The sequence below is a fragment of the Leptodactylus fuscus genome, chromosome 5 (genome assembly GCF_031893055.1).
Source record: "Leptodactylus fuscus isolate aLepFus1 chromosome 5, aLepFus1.hap2, whole genome shotgun sequence".
Lineage (NCBI taxonomy): Eukaryota > Metazoa > Chordata > Amphibia > Anura > Leptodactylidae > Leptodactylus > Leptodactylus fuscus.
In genome coordinates this window covers 68,147,804-68,166,935 of record NC_134269.1, presented here as the reverse complement: position 1 = coordinate 68,166,935, position 19,132 = coordinate 68,147,804, and the positions used below count along the sequence as shown (strand labels likewise).

General features: G+C 41.5%; 1 protein-coding gene across 1 annotated transcript in view; it reads right to left on the bottom strand.

Annotated features, from left to right (window-relative positions):
* The window catches only part of ELL3 (elongation factor for RNA polymerase II 3), a 107,575-nt gene that overhangs the window by 4,326 nt on the left and 84,117 nt on the right, over window positions 1-19,132 (bottom strand). The window contains exons 6-9 of the mRNA XM_075273392.1: window positions 18,659-18,783; window positions 16,941-17,055; window positions 15,026-15,470; window positions 4,313-4,361 (exon numbers count right to left, since the gene is read on the bottom strand). Coding sequence (XP_075129493.1) covers window positions 4,313-4,361; window positions 15,026-15,470; window positions 16,941-17,055; window positions 18,659-18,783 — 734 coding nt within the window. The remainder of the gene's footprint in view (window positions 1-4,312; window positions 4,362-15,025; window positions 15,471-16,940; window positions 17,056-18,658; window positions 18,784-19,132) is intronic.

Sequence of the window (19,132 nt, the reverse complement as noted above, 5' to 3'; positions counted from 1 at the left end):
AGGGGGCTACTGTGGACCAGTTCATGTTGTGTGGGAGGGGGCTACTGTGGACCAGTTCATGCTGTGTGGGAGGGGGCTACTGTGGACCAGTTCATGCTGTGTGGGAGGGGGCTACTGTGGACCAGTTCATGCTGTGTGGGAGGGGGCTACTGTGGACCAGTTCATGCTGTGTGGGAGGGGGCTACTGTGGACCAGTTCATGCTGTGTGGGAGGGGGCTACTGTGGAGTATACAGGTATAATCCTGTGTGGGGGCCACTGTGGGCCAGATTGTACTGTGTGGGGGGGCACTGAGGGGCAGATTGTACTGTGTGGGGGGCCACTGAGGGGCAGATTGTACTGTGTGGGGTCCCCTCACTATGTATATCACACAGTATTTGTTTTATAGCAGACGTGAAATTAGTACAGGATGTAATAACATTGCACGGTAAACTATAAAACAGATCCTGTGCGATGTAAATAGTGAAAATTAATTGTTTAAAAGTACAGAATGCAGAGACCTTTACCTTTCAGTACAAGATCTGTAAAGCCCCAGTCACATGACTGTAATTTGTGGGTCCGCAATTGTGGACCCACAGAGTTTTAAGGTTAAATTGCCGTGTTGGCACTCCGTGATAATTTATTTGGTTTTGGGTTGCAGTTTAGGCACTCGGTCTCAAAAAGGTTCGCCATCACTGCTGTATGTTATTTATGGCTCGATAATTATTGTATAAAACGTTGTATATGTTTAGAGCCATAGGCACTGAGCTCATCCCACAAGTGGCAAAGCTGTGCAATGAGAACACATGCATAATAGACTAGCTGCAAAACAAATGGCTTCCCCATGAAAATATAGTTTGTATTGTGGGATACAGTATTCCAGTATGTATTATCCTTCAATCAAAATTTCCATAACCTACTACAGAGATGCCATTATATGAGGTATACAAAGTATCTCTCCCAGAGCAAGTACCAGTTAGAAGTAGCTGTCCTATAAATCAATGTCTGACCCATCATCAGGTTTAACATTACTAAATTAACAATCACACGATCGGGCTTCAGCCATGTGTTAGCTGGATTTATTGGCCTGAACCGACTGCAGAGGGATAGCGGTATAGTTATCTATATGCTGACCCCCAGCAACTTACTGTCTGGTATAATCAGTATGGACCAGTAAGTCACTGGGAGGCAACTACTCCTAGCAGCATAGATAACTATACCGCTAAGAGTCTCCTCTCCCAGCAGAACGTACAGGGCGGTAAAACTGACCAACACACGGACTGAGGTCTCAGTCTTGAAATTCGACCTAAGGCTGGCCATACATATCTGACTGCAGATGACCATCATGCTGCCATATGGGTGATGATGAGGTTGCTCCTACGAATGAGCCCACCATCAATGTTAACAACTAAATTGCTCAAGGGGGCTGTTTATTTGTTTAGACGAACAAATGTTGGCTGATCAGTCAATATGTTAAAGATGTTTTCCTCAAACACCTGCAGAACAAATAGCTTAGCTGATCCGCTTTTGACAGACTAAAGTCTGCCATTGGTTGGTCACAAACATTTGTGGCATTTACAGAGCTGATTGTTGTCTGAAATCAGCCATTTCAACCAATAAAAATCTAATGTGTATGGCCAACTTTAAGATCCAAGCCAAACCAGAATCATCCCTGAGAATTCCCATCCTATTTGTCATATGGAGAAGGCTCTGGTATACGTTATATCCTTACGTCTATTGCAAGGCCTGACAAAGCATCAGACAGTACTACTTTACATAGCTTTTTTTTTCCTCAGGGACTATTGCCCGCCCTGTAAAACTCTACTTAATCTTGGCCTTACTCCAGTTTGGCAGTCTTCCCAAGGAGAACCATTATCCACCAAATCCAGTCTATTAGGGCTTGTTCGCATAGGGTTCTACATTTCCTTACATAAAAAAAAAAAAAAACTTATCAGTGGACATGCAGTGCCTGCCTTTTTTAAGGTTTCTTATTGCTGAGGTTTATAGGTATAATAGGGCCACACCCATACTGCAAGTAGCTGTATGGTTTAGTTAATTATATCTATATGGGGCTCAGGGTGCACACTGGAGAATAGTATACAAGGACATATACTGTAAAGTACACCAGATAGACAATAGTTGACCCCCTGTAACCTATGTCTCCATCTGGCATACAAGGAGCAGATAGGGTCAAGGATATAGCATAACAAACAAATCAAAACTTTGGCTTGAGTGCTCCTGGTCCTAGGCAGAAAACATAGCAAATTGCAGGCTGAAGTACAATGTAAGTGTAGTCACTACACTACACTACACTCTAGTTAGTTGGATTTCATAAAATCCTATCTACACACTACAAAAAAAAAAAAAAAAAAAAAAAAACACGGTATGTTAATTTTAGAATCACGTCAAAATGTAGTGGTGAAAACCAGCCAATTTCAGCTGGCATCCTGCACTGGACCAGTCCCATATGGCTTTAGGATAAGGTCTCCCTGGCAGTCAGTATTAAAGTGGACCTGTTGACAGGTGCGGTTCTGTTTTTTGAAACAAAGCAAACACGTTTTTCTAATCCTGCATAATAGATTGACATAGAAATAATTGAATTCTCTCCAAATGTGTCCTTGGTATGCAATAACCCCCCTGTCTGATACAGATGAGTTATCTTACTAAATTTACCTGTGGAAGACCAGACCTACTAATGTACTATTACTGGCCTCTATACAGATTTATTGTATACAACAGTGCCCTACTTGTACCTTTCATTAGCATGGAAAGAGTTAAATTTCTCTGTCAGTAGTGCCAGGAGACTTAGCTCCTTATACATACTGTATTTAACCTTGAAAATTACTTCTGTCACCAGCCAAGGGGGTCTCTTAGCAAGGTTAATGAAGACAAATTGGCAAGGGACAACTTGCACATTGTATGGCGTCTAACCACCTGAACATTGTTTTGTAGGCTTTTTGTGAATACAGTGCTGGAAATGAGGATATTGTATATTTGTAAGAATTATATAACATTAATACTTGGAAATATTTATTGCATTGTAAATTTTACTTCAATTTGGGCCTTTATCCCATTCCTCGTGCTGCACAATTGTGCTTTTGGTCAATGCATGCACTATTTAGATAAATAATACCAGATCTGATCTGTATCCTATTTTATGGACTGAGCAATATGCATAAGATATCTAAATATAAAATATAAAAAGTCACTTCAATTGTTGCAGTGGAAAAGAGCAGCTAATGGCAGTGTTCAATGACAGTGGGACCCCCCCCCCCCCCCCCATGTTCAGCTCATCAAGGAAGCTGCTGTGTTAAGAGACATTCCCTTTAACATGTCACAAATTCAGTAACAGAATGGCTTAAGAGAATATTTGTAATTTCTCTTATTAATGATATATGCAGAATTACCAAAATGGGAAACATGCTACGGTATGTTGTATATGAGCCAAAGACACAGTCTAACTATGAGGCGTCTGCATGTACCTATCACAATGTACCTTAAAATTGTGACAATCACTAGTACATCTTGCATCGTGACAAATGAAGACACTATATTATACTATGGGATAGCCCTTATGTCATATATTATGTAAGTGTCCTTCATAGAGATGCTATTGCTGTGCGCCCCAGATCTTAGCAGAGTTTATGGACATTTACCACTACTAAAATCCCTTCTACACCTCTCATATGCTGTTAGGGTGCCTAGTAGCATAGTGAACATACCTTTTTTGCATCCAAGTGACATCTTGCGGCCAAGAAAAATCGACTTGTGCCCATGCCGAGCACCTGTTTTCAAACAGTGATCACGACACACCAAAACCTGTCAATCTGTATGTAAGGAGTGGTGCTGGGTGATGACCACAGGCAAAAGTGGGCAATCTCTATGCACCAAGCAGGTGATACGCACAAAGATAAAGATTAGATTTTCTAAACAGCAATTTGATGCCAAAAAAGGTGTGTTCACTATGTCACTTAAAACCTCAGCCGTAGCAGCTGCCAAGCGAATGCTCTTTGTATTAGCAAACGTTCATTTTGCAATTTCCAGGTTACGTGACAGGGCCACATCCCATTCAAAATGAATGGTGGCCATAGTAGAGTAGGAAGCACAATGAGGTAATGATGATGGACATCTCTCTATAGAAAAATACGCTTCATTCATCTACAGGAGCATATAGCATTTTCTGGCTTTATATATGGGTGTTATTGGTCAAGATTAACTTTTGTGTTGATTACAGGTATTTGTGATGTAAAGAAATAGGATTCATATACTTCATATAGTAAAATCAGACTAAGATACATTATATAGAAATTGCATTATTAATGCATTGTACTATACCTGAAATAATCAGCTACTTCTTCAGTGGACTCTGACAGCTCTTCTTTTTCTAGGGGCAACAAAAATCAGGTTACTGACTGATAGTACAGCAAACATTTTGCATTTATACTGCTATATATCACACTTGCCCTATAGATGCCATTACTAGTAACTTGAGATGAGCAAACAGTGAAATGTTCAAAGTTCGATTCAAGTAGCCGCTCAATACTCGACTGTTCAATCGAACATCAAACCCCATTATAGTCTATGAGGAATAAATACTCGTTTATGGGGAAACCACTATTCAACTCAGGAGGGTCACCAAGTCCACTATGACACCCCAGAAAATGATGCCAACACCCTGGAATGCAACTGGGACAGCAGGGGGAAGCATGCCTGGGCACATTTAACATGCCCAAGTCACTGTATTACGTCGGGATCCCTGTCAGCTTGCGATATGCGGGAGCTGACTTTTTCCCATAGGAATGCATTGACCAGCGTTGATTTGCCGAATGCCATACAGAGTACAGCATTCGGCCAATCAACGCTGGTTCTGCCAGAGGCTCGTCTGTGAGGAGGCAGAGTCTAACATCGGACCAGAATGGAGACTGCTGTGGACTGATCTTAGACTCCGCCTCCTCCGGCAGAACCAGTGTCGATTGGCCGAATGCTGTACTCTGTATGGCTGGTCAATGCATTCCGAGATGTAGCAGTGCTGGCCGTGCGCTCAGCTCGACTACACCGGAGATGCAGCCGCACTGAGCGCACGGCCAGCACTGCTACACCGGAGATGTGAACCCTGCTGCACACTCAGCTCTGCTGCATCAGAGATTTATCAGAGCTGAGTGTGCGCTGAACCCTGCTGCACACTCATCTATGCTGCATCTCCAGTGTAGCAGTGCTGAGCGCACAGCCAGCACTGCTACATCTCGGAATGCATTGACCAGCGTTGATTGGCCGAATGCCATACAGAGTACAGCATTCGGCCAATCAACGCTGGTTCTGCCGGAGGAGGCAGAGTCTAAGATCAGTCCACAGCAGTCTCCATTCTGGTCCGATGTTAGACTCCGCCTCCTCACAGACAAGCCTCTGGCAGAACCAGCGTTGATTGGCCGAATGCTGTACTCTGTATGGCATTCGGCCAATCAACACTGGTCAATGCATTCCTATGCCGAGATGTAGCAGTACTGGCCGTGCGCTCAATGTATTCCTATGGGAAAAAGTCAGCTCCCGCATATCACAATCTGACAGGGATACCAACCAGATAGAGCCCCAAAGAGCTGGGTGAGTTCCCACCTAAATAAAGGTAATCCTTAGCTAACCCTGCCTGTACATCTGTCCCTGTCTCACAGTCACATAGTTCACAGTTTCATACGAACCAGATATTAAATCCACCAGTTGTATAAATTGGAGGTCACCTGATTTCGGCAGCCAATTACTTTTTCAGATTTTTTTTCGATGCCTCCGTTGTCGTAGTTCCTGTCCCACCTCCCCTGCACAGTTATTGGTGCAAAAAATGCGCCAAGGAAGGTGGGAGGGGAATCGAATTTTTAGTGAGTTTGCCACCTGGTGTTCGACTCCAATCGAACATCTCGAACAGCCTGATATCCGATCGAACATGTACTCGATTGAACACTGTTCGCTCATCTCTACTAGTAACCACTCTAAACATATGAGCCAATAAACATTCCCAATATCCGTCACACTTACAAGGATCCAGGAAGTTGAGATAAGGATATACACTTGTGGTAGGGTCTTTTTATTGTAGATCTGTTAATCTAGAAGTCTTGGCTATGTCATAGAAGTAACATTGTGCCCATGGGTGCCTTTCTTAATATTAAACATAGGCTCTCAATGAGGATCTTTCACCCCCTCATTTAATAGGTTCTGTTTCACTGATTTTGGCACAGTTGGAATTTTCCTTTAGCCCCCGCTATTCCAAAGTTATCAATGCTGTTAGTTTTGGTGCCTGATATGCTATTTAGGCTCTGTATTGTCAGGAGGGCGGTGTCAGGCAGGAACAGACAAGGGGGTGTGATTCTGAGATCTGATATTGACTGACTGGAGCTCTGAATCACATATCCCAACCCCTCCCCTGACATTGCCCACCTGACAGTACAGCCTAAATCGCATTTCAGGAACAAAAAGTAATGGTTTTGATTGCTCAGGAATGGTGGGGGATAGAGAAAAAAATTACAATTGTGCTGAATTAGTGCTGCGGCATTTATAAACCGATGCAAAGAACTGGAGTAGGCGAAGGTGGAGAAATGTCGTATTTAAAGAAATCCTATCATTAAAAGTCATTTTTTGTCCCTAACACGTAGCTATAGACTTAAGAAAGGCTATTCTTCTCCTACCTTTAGATGTCTTCTCCGGGACGCCGTTCAGTATATAATCTGATTTTCATAGGTATGCAAATGATTCTCTCGCAGCACTGGTTGCGTCCCCAATGTTGCCAGAGAGCTCTCCAGCGCCACCTCCATCTTCTTCAGGAATGGGCTCTCCCTGTGTCTTCTTCCGGCAGTGGCTACAAACTTCTAGGCCTCGGGCAGAGCAGACTGCGCATGCCCCCCGGCAACAAGAAAATGGCCACTTGCATAGTATTGTAAGCAGCCATTTTCTTGTGGCTGGCAGGTATGTGCAGTCATCTCTGCCCAAGGCCTAGAAGTCTGAAGCCAACCCCCGGGAAGAAGATGCGAAGAAGACTCATTCCTGAAGAAGATGGAGGCCGCGCTGGAGAGTTCTCGCGCAGCATTGGGACGCCCCCAGTGCTGTTTGAGAGTGGAGGACCGCCCCCAGTGCTGCAAGAGAACTAATTTGCATACAGATGAAAACCGGATTATATACCGAACGTCGACGCAGAGGCTTCTTAAGGCTATTCCTACATGTTAGGGACAAAAAAATTGATTTTAATGATGGGATCCCTTTAAGGCTATTTAGGAGCCCCTGTCAGGGTTCTGTCAAGCATTCCTTGCAGTGCTTTCTGCTGTAAAAAACAAAACAAAACAAAAAAAAGAATGGACAACATTAAAGTCAATGGGGTTTGTCAGTGTCCATTTGACTCTATCACACTGTATAGCCATCCCTGATAAGAACACAGAGCAGGTCAGTCGAAGGAACCCAATTACCAGCTGTTGCTAATAATGAGTAACAAAGATAATAACAAAACAATAAACTTGCAAAAAACTCTCCCAAGTCACTGGAAAAGGTACAGAGGCCCAATCCTCTTCCAATGGCAACTATAGGAGAAATAGGACTCTGGCTTGATTTTCTATTTGCCTTATCCCTTTTGATTCTCGTTGAAAATACTTTGGCTAAACAAGATTTTTCCAGTGCTAAAACTAAGACTAGATATGACCGGATGCACTGAGCACTGGAAAAAAAGATGCGTCTATCACCAACTCCCACCACACAGTTTAGACTTTGTTGTGGGCATTTTTTCATTTTTTGACACAGAAAACACACCAAATCCTTGGTGGAAAAACTCCATGTGAACATATACTTAAAGGGGTGTTCCAATTACTATTTTTTTTTCACCCTGGAGAGGCTTAAAATAATAAGCACTATATACTCACCTCTTTGTACAGGTGAGTATATAATGTTTATTATTTTAAGCCTCCCCAGAGTGTAAAAAAAGGAACTGGAACTCCCCTTTAATTCTATTCTGAGTTTTCTGAACTTACAATTATGTTTTATAGATATCATCACAAAACTTTCTCGTTTTGACTTCCATTTACCGTTCTTTTATGACAGGAGCAATATTTAAGTTTGTAGACAATAAAAAGTGAAACATTTTTGCAAATTTAATTTGATTTTTTTTGTTGTGGACAGATCAGACGAGGACGCTACATGCATGAAAAGATACTGGCCATAATAACTGAGGTTCTGACAAGTCATAGACCATAGAAAGTTTCCTCATTCATGGTTATATCCATTGGCAACCTAGTAAGACAAAACACTGTAACCACTAAAATGGTTAAAAAAAAAATCTTCAAAATTTTTAATCATTTATATTTGCATAAATGTTTCACTTTTAATTGTCTACAAATGTAAACATGGTAGTGAGCGTGGGAAAATCCCTTTAACCCCTTAAGGACCAGGCCATTTTTTGGTTTCGCATTTTCGTTTTTCCCTCCTCACATTTCAAGAGCCATAACTTTTTCATTTTTCAGTTCACAGTCACATGATGGCTTATTGTTTGCGGGACAAATTGTACTTTGTAATGGCACCATTCAATATGCTGTGCAATGTACTGTGAAGCTGGAAAAAAATTCAGAATGAGGTGCAATTGGAGAAAAAATGCATTTGCGCCATTTTCTTATGGGTTTAATTTTTACAGCGTTCACTGTTTGGTACAAATGACATGTTACCTGTGTTCTACGTGTCAGTACGAATGCGGTGATACCAAATTTATATAGTATTTGAAATGTTTTGATACTTTTAAAAAAATGATAAACTTTGCAAAATAGAAAAAAAAATTTGTGTCATCATGTTCTAACACCTGTAACTTTTTCATATTTCCATGTATGGAGCTGGTTGTGGTGTCTTTTTATGCGGGACAAGATGACGTTTCTATTGATACCATTTGGGGAAAGATCTGATGGTTTGATCACTTTTTATTCAATTTTTTATAGGAGGCAAAGTGTTGAAAAAAACGCTTTTTGGCTGTTTTTATTTTTTTTTGCCGCTACGCCGTTCGCAGTACGGGATAAATGTTTTAATATTCTAATAGTTCGGGCATTTTGGAGCGCGGGGATACCTAATATGTTTATGTTTAATGTTCTTTAAATTACTTTTATAGCTAATCTAGGGAAAGGGGGGTGATTTGAACTTTTATATTTTTTTTTTTTTAATACTTTTAAAAACTTTTTCTTTTCTTCTGTTACATTTATGATCAGACCCCTTAGGTACCTTGAAACCTAGGGGGTCTGATCGCTCATACTATTCACTGCAATACTACAGTATTGCAGTGAATAGGAAAATCGCAGCACTTCTATTAGACGATGCCTCTGGCCTCTGGCATCGTCTAATAGATCTAGTGCAGAGACAAGCCTGGAAGCCTTCAATAGGCTTCTGGCTGTCATAGCAACCGATCACCGCCCTCATGTGACGTTCAGGAGGGCGGTGATCGGCGAAACATGGCGGCGCCTGTGCCGCCGGCGCCGTTTACACACTGCGGTCACGTTTGACCGCAGTGTGTAAAGGGTTAACAGCAGCGATCGGCTCGGGCACCGACCGCTGCTGTTAGTGGCAGGTCCTGGCTGTATGATACAGCTGGCATCTGCCGTGTATGGAGCGAGCTCAGCGTGTGAGCTCGCTCCATACATCCCCATGCGACCCATGACGTACAGTTACGTCAAGGGTCGCTAAGGGGTTAAAGCTGGGGCCCCACGGGCCTGAAATGCCACAGTTTGCTTGCAACAGAAACGCCGTTTCTGTTTTACCGCAACTGCAAAGTGGATGTGATTCATGACAATCCCATGCCCACTTTGCGGTGAAAACCGCAGTGCGGTTTTGGAAATCACAGCATGTCAATTATATCTACGTTAACGCCAGAGGCGTTTAAGGTGCTATGGGAAGAACTGCAATGCGCTCCCACCGTGGTTTTTCCCGCAGCACTTTATAGCTGCAAATCGTCCCCTGGGGCCTTAGCCTAAGGCTGAGGCCCCACGTTACGGAAACGCAGCTTTTTTTATTGTAGTTTTTTGAGCCAAAGCCAAGAATAGTTACAAAAGGAATCCTACTACTATTATAAGTGTGAAAGTTTGTGTGTTTGGATGTTTGTGAGTTTGGATGTTTGTTCCTCAATCACGCTAAAACGCCTGGACGGATTTGTGTGCAATTTTCCACAAACATAGTTTTCCCTTAGGATTGAGTCACAGGCTACTTTTGGTGCCACTAAACAACATGGCTTCCTAGCAGGAGACTCACAAAAGCAGGACTCCTAGCCCCAGCTATAGACTCACACACACTGCCTGGCATTTCCTGCCTCAACCTGCCTGCACACTCCTTACTGTCACCTCAGGAGTAGCCCTCACTCTACTCACTTACATTTACATATAGCTTTCCACTATATAACACATCACATTATCTGTCTCACTACATACACAATACAACACATCACATTGTCTGTCTCACTACATACACAATACAACACATCACATTGTCTGTCTCACTACATACACAATACAACACATCACATTGTCTGTCTCACTACATACACAATACAACACATCACATTGTCTGTCTCACCACATACACAATACAACACATCACATTGTCTGTCTCACCACATACACAATACAACACATCACATTGTCTGTATCACTACATACACACTCACACACACTGCCTGGCATTTCCTGCCTCAACCTGCCTGCACACTCCTTACTGTCACCTCAGGAGTAGCCCTCACTCTACTCACTCACATTTACATATAGCTTTCCACTATATAACACATCACATTGTCTGTATCACGACATACACAATATAACACATCACATTGTCTGTATCACTACATACACAATACAACACATCACATTGTCTGTATGACGACATACACAATACAACACATCACATTGTCTGTATGACGACATACACAATACAACACATCACATTGTCTGTATAACGACATACACAATACAACACATCACATCACATTTGCTAGCCCACCAAACTTTTTAAAGCACTTTTACAGTTTCACACGTCTGTGTCCGCCCAATTCTCAAATCACCGCAGACGAAGTCGCGGGTAAAAGCTAGTGGGGAATATATAGGAAGTCCTTATACTTCTACCAGGGGCATAATTACTGTGGTAGCAGAAGAGGCAGCTGTCACAGGGCCCGGGATACTAGGGGGCCCGTGACAGCTGCTACCGTTGCAGATTTATTTTTATTTTTTTTAAATAGGCCGTTACCTTCTGGAGTTATTCCAGCCGTTAACGGGCCCTATATACTGCAGTGCCGGGGGCTGCCTGAAGATGCAGAGGAGCTGCCTCCTCCACAGTCCAACTTTTAACAGTAGTAAAGTCAGCAATTGCTGCCTTTACTATTGCACCCAAGCAGGGGCCACCTGCTGTCCAGGCCCCTGCTGCCTCCCAGCACTTGCATAGTGACAGCGGGCAGGAGAAACCTCTATCTTCTGCCCGCTGTCCCCAGGCCCTGTGCTGGCATCTATACTAGTAGATTGAAGGACCTGAGACATGACGTCATCAAAGGTCCTTTAATCTACTAACACAGACTCTTTTGTCTGTGTCTTTTGTGGGCGGAGCTACCTGGATTGTACAGGTCAGTGTACAATGGGGGGGAATGGGTTATAGGCTGTGAGGAAGAGGGGTACATGGGTGTGCAGGCTGTGTGTGAGAAAGTCTGCACCCCCATTCCTTCCTTTCTCACATTCTGCACCCCCCCATTCTGCCCTATGTGAGCAAGAGGAGGGAATGGGCGGGAAGGCTGTGTGTGAGCAAAGAGGGTGACGTGGGGGCGCAGGCTGTGGGTGAGCAAGAGTGTGGTGGAATGGGGGGTTTCCCCCTCCAGATCACCCTCTTGCTCGCACACAGCTTGCACCCCCATTTCCCCTTTTGCTTATACACACACTGCACCCCACATCACCCTCTTATTCACAGACAGCCTGCACGCCCATGTATCCCTCTTGGAGGGGGCCCCATGTCAAAAGATCGCCACGGGGCCCCGCCATTCCTAGTTACGCCACTGACTTCTACCTTTTGCTCAATCCACTCCTGATTTTGGCTCAAAAATCTGCAACAAGTAATCAGGACTAGAAGTGTTGTCATGAAGTTACCACTGCCAAACAGTCTTAGGTTCTGCGATTATAATATTGTACATTTATAGCTCAGCATATTATTCTGTGTTTACTTCCCCATCATCTGTAAAGAGTTAATATCTGCAATGTCCGCTTGCTCTCGGATTAACTCTGATGGTGCTTTTTTAGACACTGTGAAGCAACCTGCACATTTTTATCGTTTAACCATCAGCTCATATTTGCTTTGGAACAAAGAGCAGTACAGGTGTTCAGCCCGAGTCCAGGACTTTACATGGACTCACAATAGCAGATCTCACCACAAGTTACAATAGCTGGCTGAAATCGACGCCTCTCACCGAGCATTGTAGCCTCCATTGCACCATGTTTAAAATGTAACCTTACAGGCTGAACTAGATGCATGTAACGCTGCTGTGTTTGCCTAAGGCAAGCGTGGTATGAAAGCTTTGTATTTATCTGTATTTATCACATTTTTCTGATACACTGTTTTAGTTGTGACTCTGAGGACATGGCTTTATCTCTATGTAAACAGGTAGAGGCAGATGTCCAATCCACAGCACTCTAGGAGGTCAGATGTGGAAACATAAAACATGCACCTGCCCCTACCAGCAGGTATACATAGATTTCTACAGTTTCCCTTGAATGTTAGTGAACTGCAACACAAATGTATTACTGAGTTACGTTCATCTTTATTTCAGAGATGGAGCCAGGTGACTTTTGCTATCCACCCTCAGTTTAACTGGTGTCCTGTTGCGACCCTTATGATTTACCCCATAGCATCCAAATAATAATGATACAGTGCTATAGGAGGAGCTGTCACCTCTCCTTACATATGTATTCTAGTAAATACTTGTATTTCCCATATAACAACAATTCTGGAGCAATTTGCCTTAAAATGTCTGCACTGTGCTGCTCCTCTGTTATCCTTCTTAAATATTTCTGAATAAACTGACAACTGGGCGTTACCAGATGGAGAGGTGTCTGACATGGTCTAGTCCTCTCAGCATTTATTGGACTTTGTCAGAGTGTGAAACTGTTAACACCCAGTTGTCAATGCATGTAATTTCTAAGAGGAATAGCTGTGGAAATGCTTGTCATACAGCCCACTAAGGCAGAGTTCACACTACCATTGAATTCCGTTATGATGGTGTCTGTTAAAAAAAATAAAATAAAATAATGGACACCTATCATAACAGACATTAACTGACACTGATATTGAGGCGTCTGCTTTTTTTTTAACTGATCCAATTAATGGATCAATTAAAAAAAAAAAAAAACAGTCACACTAGCATCAGTCAGTGTCAGTTAGTGTCCGTCGTTTTGTTTTTTCTATACTGCCCATTTTTTTTATTTATTTATTATTTTTTTTTGGGGGGGGGGTTGTTTTTGCTTTATGAGCATGTGTAGAAAAAAAACAAAAAACACAGAACCAAAATAACAGACAGTAACTGATGGCTATCAGTTACCGTCCATTATAAGTCTATTGCCCATAGACTTCATTGTTAAAAAAAATAACAGACACTTGCCGTCCATCAAGAATCCGTTTTTTTCAAACGGACACAGAAGTCCTGCATGTAGGATTTTTTGTCCGCTGGCAAAAAACGGACTTCTGACGGATTGGGTGTAAAAGGACACAAGATAAAATCCCATTGAAATGAATGGAAATTTTAACGGATTACTGATGGTTCAGCTAATGTCCATTGCTAAAATCTTGTAATGGACAATAGCTATGGACACTGCAATGGTAGTGTGAATGCCCCCTAAGATTTTGTGGAGAATACAAGTATTTACTAAAAGAGACATGTCAGGATAGATGACGGGTCTTATCTAAATCCCACCCATATACAACTGCTCGATACCTGCCTATATGATACTGTCCAATAAATTATAGCGGAATCAAGTGTGGATTTTAAGGTGACGCTCTAGGTGCCCAGACAACAAAGGCCAATGGTCCCTGACTGCATACTCCTATGGTTGGCTGTGTCTGTGATATGGTTTTATGCAGATGTTTATTTGTCCATAGCTTATATAGGATATCTGCTGTATAATTATGCGATTCTGTAAATGCATAGTGCCATTATTTATAGCAAGGGTATTTTTGAAGCAACCGTGTATATCAGTTTGCCATTTAGCTGTGCGGCTGGAGAGAAAGTCTCCTTGTATTGTCCCTTTGTTTGTTATTAATGCCTAACCAGAGATGAGTCAGATGTAACTCAATCAATCTGAATGAGTCACCTGAACGCGGACTCAGATTAGGCGAACCGTGTCATACAGGAAAAATCCTATGTTTGCATTGCTAACTTCTCCATCTTTATAAATACATTCATTATTCACTGTATATTCTGTATTATACAGTGTATTATATTATGTATTCTGGAAAGAGACAAATGCTCGCAGGCATTTGGGCTCTCAAAATAATGGCATGCACTGACATTTGGGATTTAGCATGCTGCCATTTTGGGGTTTATGAATAATGGTTTGCTGACATTTGACCTCTCATAATAACTTCACGTGGACATTTTGGGGGTTTATGAAAAATGGCACACTCCCATTTAGGCGTTCTGGAAAATGGCAAGCTGGCATTTTGGCATTTGGAATAAAGGTACCCTGGTATTTGGGCATTCAGAATAATGGCACTAATAATAAAACGAATATCACACACTGGTATTTAGGATTTCAGAGTAATGCTGTGCTAGCAGTTTGGGGTCTATGAATAATGGCTTGTTGTCATTTCGGTCTATGACTAATGGCACTCCATTATTTAGACTCACTATAAAGCCCATCTTGTATTAGTGTCTTCAATATAATGGTATACACTGGCATTTAGATGTTCAGCGTAATGTACAATGATATTTGACATCTCCAAATAATGTTATTAAGACATTTTGGGGTCACAGACTAATACCACAGTGACATTTCTGGTCCCAGCCTGAGGACACATCAAGACCATGCTTACCTTCAGGAGATGTGAGGCATCTTTCCAACATAAGAGCTTGTTCTTCCCAGTCATCCTCCTCTTCTTCCTCCTCACTGGATTCTCGATCTCTCTTCTCACTTTTGTGCCAGTCAGATGTACCATCCAGATGTGAAACATGACTTGTCTCCTGTCTAAACTTAAGTTTGTCATTTTCTGATTCATCACAAGGTTTTGTCCTTTTATGTGTTTCTCTGCGGTGACGTTTTTCCAATGTTTGATGCGATTTCTGTTTTTTGTGACTGTGGTTTTCAGGGACTGGTCCTGTACTTTTTCCAGTTTCAGAACCTGGATGGTGTCTAGTTTTATGAGAGTCTGAAGCGGATAGAGAATTAGAGTGTCCTTCATGTAAATGATTGTCCATCTGTGAAGATTTTATTCTTTTATAGTTCTTGTTCTCTGCGCTCTCTGCTTCTGCCTGGCGTTTCTGAAAGCAAAAATTCAAAACAAAATGGATAAGTTTAGGCAAACCTTGTAGCCTTAAAGGGGTTTTATGGGCTGAAAATATTGATACCTACTCTAGCCTAAAGATGGGTCATCAGAATTAGATTAGTTGGAGTCTGACACCCAGGAACGCCATCGATCAGCAGTTCTCAGTTTAGTGGCCAGACCTAGTACTGCAGATCATTCACTTGAATGCATTCTAAGCTTCAGTGACTCAGTCCCACCAATACACAGAGAACAGCTAATAGATGGGTGTGCCGGGTGTCAGACCCCTAGTGATATTAGTCACTCTTTAGGATAGGTCATCAATATTTTTAGAGTGGAAAACTATTTTACTTTCATAGGATAAAGAATGATGGGTTCTCTATTGAAAAAGCTACAGTTGTTGAGGGCTGAACTTTCTGGTTCCACCACTGATCCCAAGAATATCTACCTCTTTGGTTTCCTGGTCCAAACTGCAGCGCACAAAGAGAAATTCCTTATTTAAGCTGCAGAATGACCCTCCTCTGCATCAGTAGGGGGTCAAAGCAATTTTACTCTCACCAATTACAATATGTATATATATTCAATATGTCGGGGGACCAATTTAAAGAGGACCTGTCTTTCCTGATATATGGCATGTAGTAAATGAAAAAAACAGAAATCTAAATGAAATCAATATTTGGTGTGACCGCCCTTTCGAGAAGTCCTGTAAGTGATGATATGGTCCCCACAGAGATCTTAACATCATCCAGTCAGTTTGTCTGTCATTACATGAAGAAACAGAAGGATTTGATCATGTCTACATCCACAGAAGAGCTGTGGTTAGTTCTCCAAGATGTGTGGAACAACCTCCCTGCTGAGTTCCTACAAACTGTGTGTACACGTGTATCTATGTATGAAAGCATTCTTACTTTGAAGCATTTTTTCCACTCCTGCTTAAATTTTTTGCACAATACTAATAATAGACAGCTGACAGCCAAATTTTGCTTAGTCAACGTGTATCTCTCCCAGATACCTGTACCAAGCACACGTGTTTTCAATGGGGAGGGGGGGGTAGATCTACTGCCAACCCCTTGTGGTGTTAGCTTATCTCCAGGGAAAACAAGGATCAGGCAGAATATTTCTCATCATGCCTGATCCTTCCTTCCCCGATATAATCTGTCATGGCAATGTTAGGACAACCCTATACACATAAAATTAGCAGGTTCAGTCCACTTTTCACTTCTGTGTATGTATGCCTTAAAATCTATGCAAATTACACAATCATCCAAAATATGCCTACTGTAAGAACCTATGTTTCATGACTGTACAGAAGAAAAATATATCTGTGAGTAAACACTGTTTATTAGAGGTGAAGCTTCAAGAATATATGCAATAAAATAATTGGAATAAATATGATTTATTTGGAATATATCTAGTAGATATTAGGATCCATAGCATTCACCCAGTAGTGGAGTCTCTCATAACTTACAGAATCAGGAGGCCTATGCCGGGCACTGGGATGGGTAGATAACAGGCTGTGGTGTGTTCTCACTCTCTCTGCAGTTGTCTGGTAATTCTGTGATGAAGAAATTCTTTGATGTCTCCTACAACATTGTGAAATGAGATAAAAACAGTAAGGCCATGAGAAGAAAGCCTTGGGTGGATCTGATTAAATAATTGGAGTAAAGATAAATGCAATTTGGGCACATGTATACCACATAATAAGCAGGATGTGAGGAAAGGTTGAGCAACATCTCACTTTCACACTAACCTTCCTGTGATTGATGGAGCGTCGAATGGAAAGCTACAAGTTTCAATTCACTAACATAATTCCGGACTAAGAAATAAATTAGTCAAATGTGTGAAACCTTTCTGTGATAACCATTCCTTCCAATACAGACTGCAAGGAAACCACAACTATCCATCAGTCACTGCCAAAGTGGTACATGTAGAATGTTGACCATAGTTTAAGAGGAAGGAGAACTTGTCACAGTACTAGTAAGTCATATTTCAGATACCTACTAGAGGTAGTAAATTTGATAGAAGTCATATCTTAGTATTACAATAATAATGTAAAGCTATTCAAAATGCTCAGAGGGAATGTCTCATACTTAGTGGATAAATACACCTTAAAGGTTAAGACCCACGTTGCGAAAACGCAGCTGTTTTTGTTGCCAATTTTGCTGCTTTTTTGCACCAAAGACAGGAGTGGATTGAGCAGAAGGGAGACGTATAGGTACTTGATATATATATTTCCCACTCCTTTTGTAGTCACTACTGACTTTGGCTAAAAAAAACAAACAAAAAAAGCTGCGTTTCTACAATGTGCGGCCTTAGCCTAAAAAGGATCTACAACCAAGCAGAAAATGCTAAACTCCATACATGATTTGTTGAACAATTTGGTGTTTTTCTTTTTCAGATCTGACCACCCATTCAAAACATATGTCCCTTGGAAGATTCTCCATGTGGACATGAACATTTTGTTTTTTGAGAGAAAAACCAAAGTTTATCGCCCACTTGGAGAATCAGACCTATAACCTTCCATATCTTTTGGTGGATTTTAAAAAGGAAACCACCAAATTATTCAGGAACAAAGTGCGAATCAAGTGATGTACCACATTGAGCATTTTCTACTTGGTGACAGATCCTGTTTAAGGACTGAAAAAAAACTCTTTCAGGTGAAGACTCCGCATAGCGGAAATGCAGCATTTTTTGCTTTTGCAAAAACGGAGCGGATAAAACCACTGTGTTTCACAGTACCATAAAAGCAAATGAGATTTTGGTTAATCGCATCAACGTAGCATGTTAATTTTAGTATATATCAAGTTTTTTAATAGGAGAAGGAAAAAAGCAGAGAAAAAGACAGCAAAAACATCAAAAATGCTGAAGGAAAACCCCCCCAAAAACAATGCCTTTTTGCAGTGTTTTTTCCTCACAGCGTTTTTTTTAAGCTGCCTTTTGCTATGTGGGCCTCAAACTGAGATTTTTCAGGATTAACCACAGATTTTAAATATTTTCCACAGAATTTAAGAATGACGTAGTAATGATACTAGAAAGTTAAAATATGTACTATGTACACCATACATAGGAGTTAAACTGGACGTGTACGTTTGATAGCTGCTGATCCCCAACATGCACGCTCACAGATTGGCCAGCTGACATCCATCTAATGCATATGACCATCACACATGTGACAAGGTCTCATACCTTTCAAGAGTACTTGTCATGTGCTGCCTTTCTTCTGGGGTGTATCCCATCCAGTCCTTTTGTACCTGGTTGTAGAGCTCCTCCCTCAAGCAGTACTTGCCATCCTTTGGACTTAAGCATCCAACCTAAGTAGAATTAGAAAATGCACTAATATTAAATGTCAAACCAAGAACATCTCAAATTACATATATGTATAGAAAGCATGTCTGTTCTAGGAGGATATGTTTAACCATCAAATGGCAGACTGTGATAAAACAGATTATAATACATCCAATCTAGTCATTTATACATATCAGGTCAAAAAATCCTGAAACGTTATACCTCAGTCCATTCAACGTGTTCTTCTTATCAAGACCTCAGATGAATAGAAGGTCAGGGAGCTCAGATTAAGTAAGATCTTTCCATAAAGTAAAATGATTTCAGCAGCTTTCTTCTCGTAATTCAAATTAGTAGATATAAACAAGGTAATCCCAA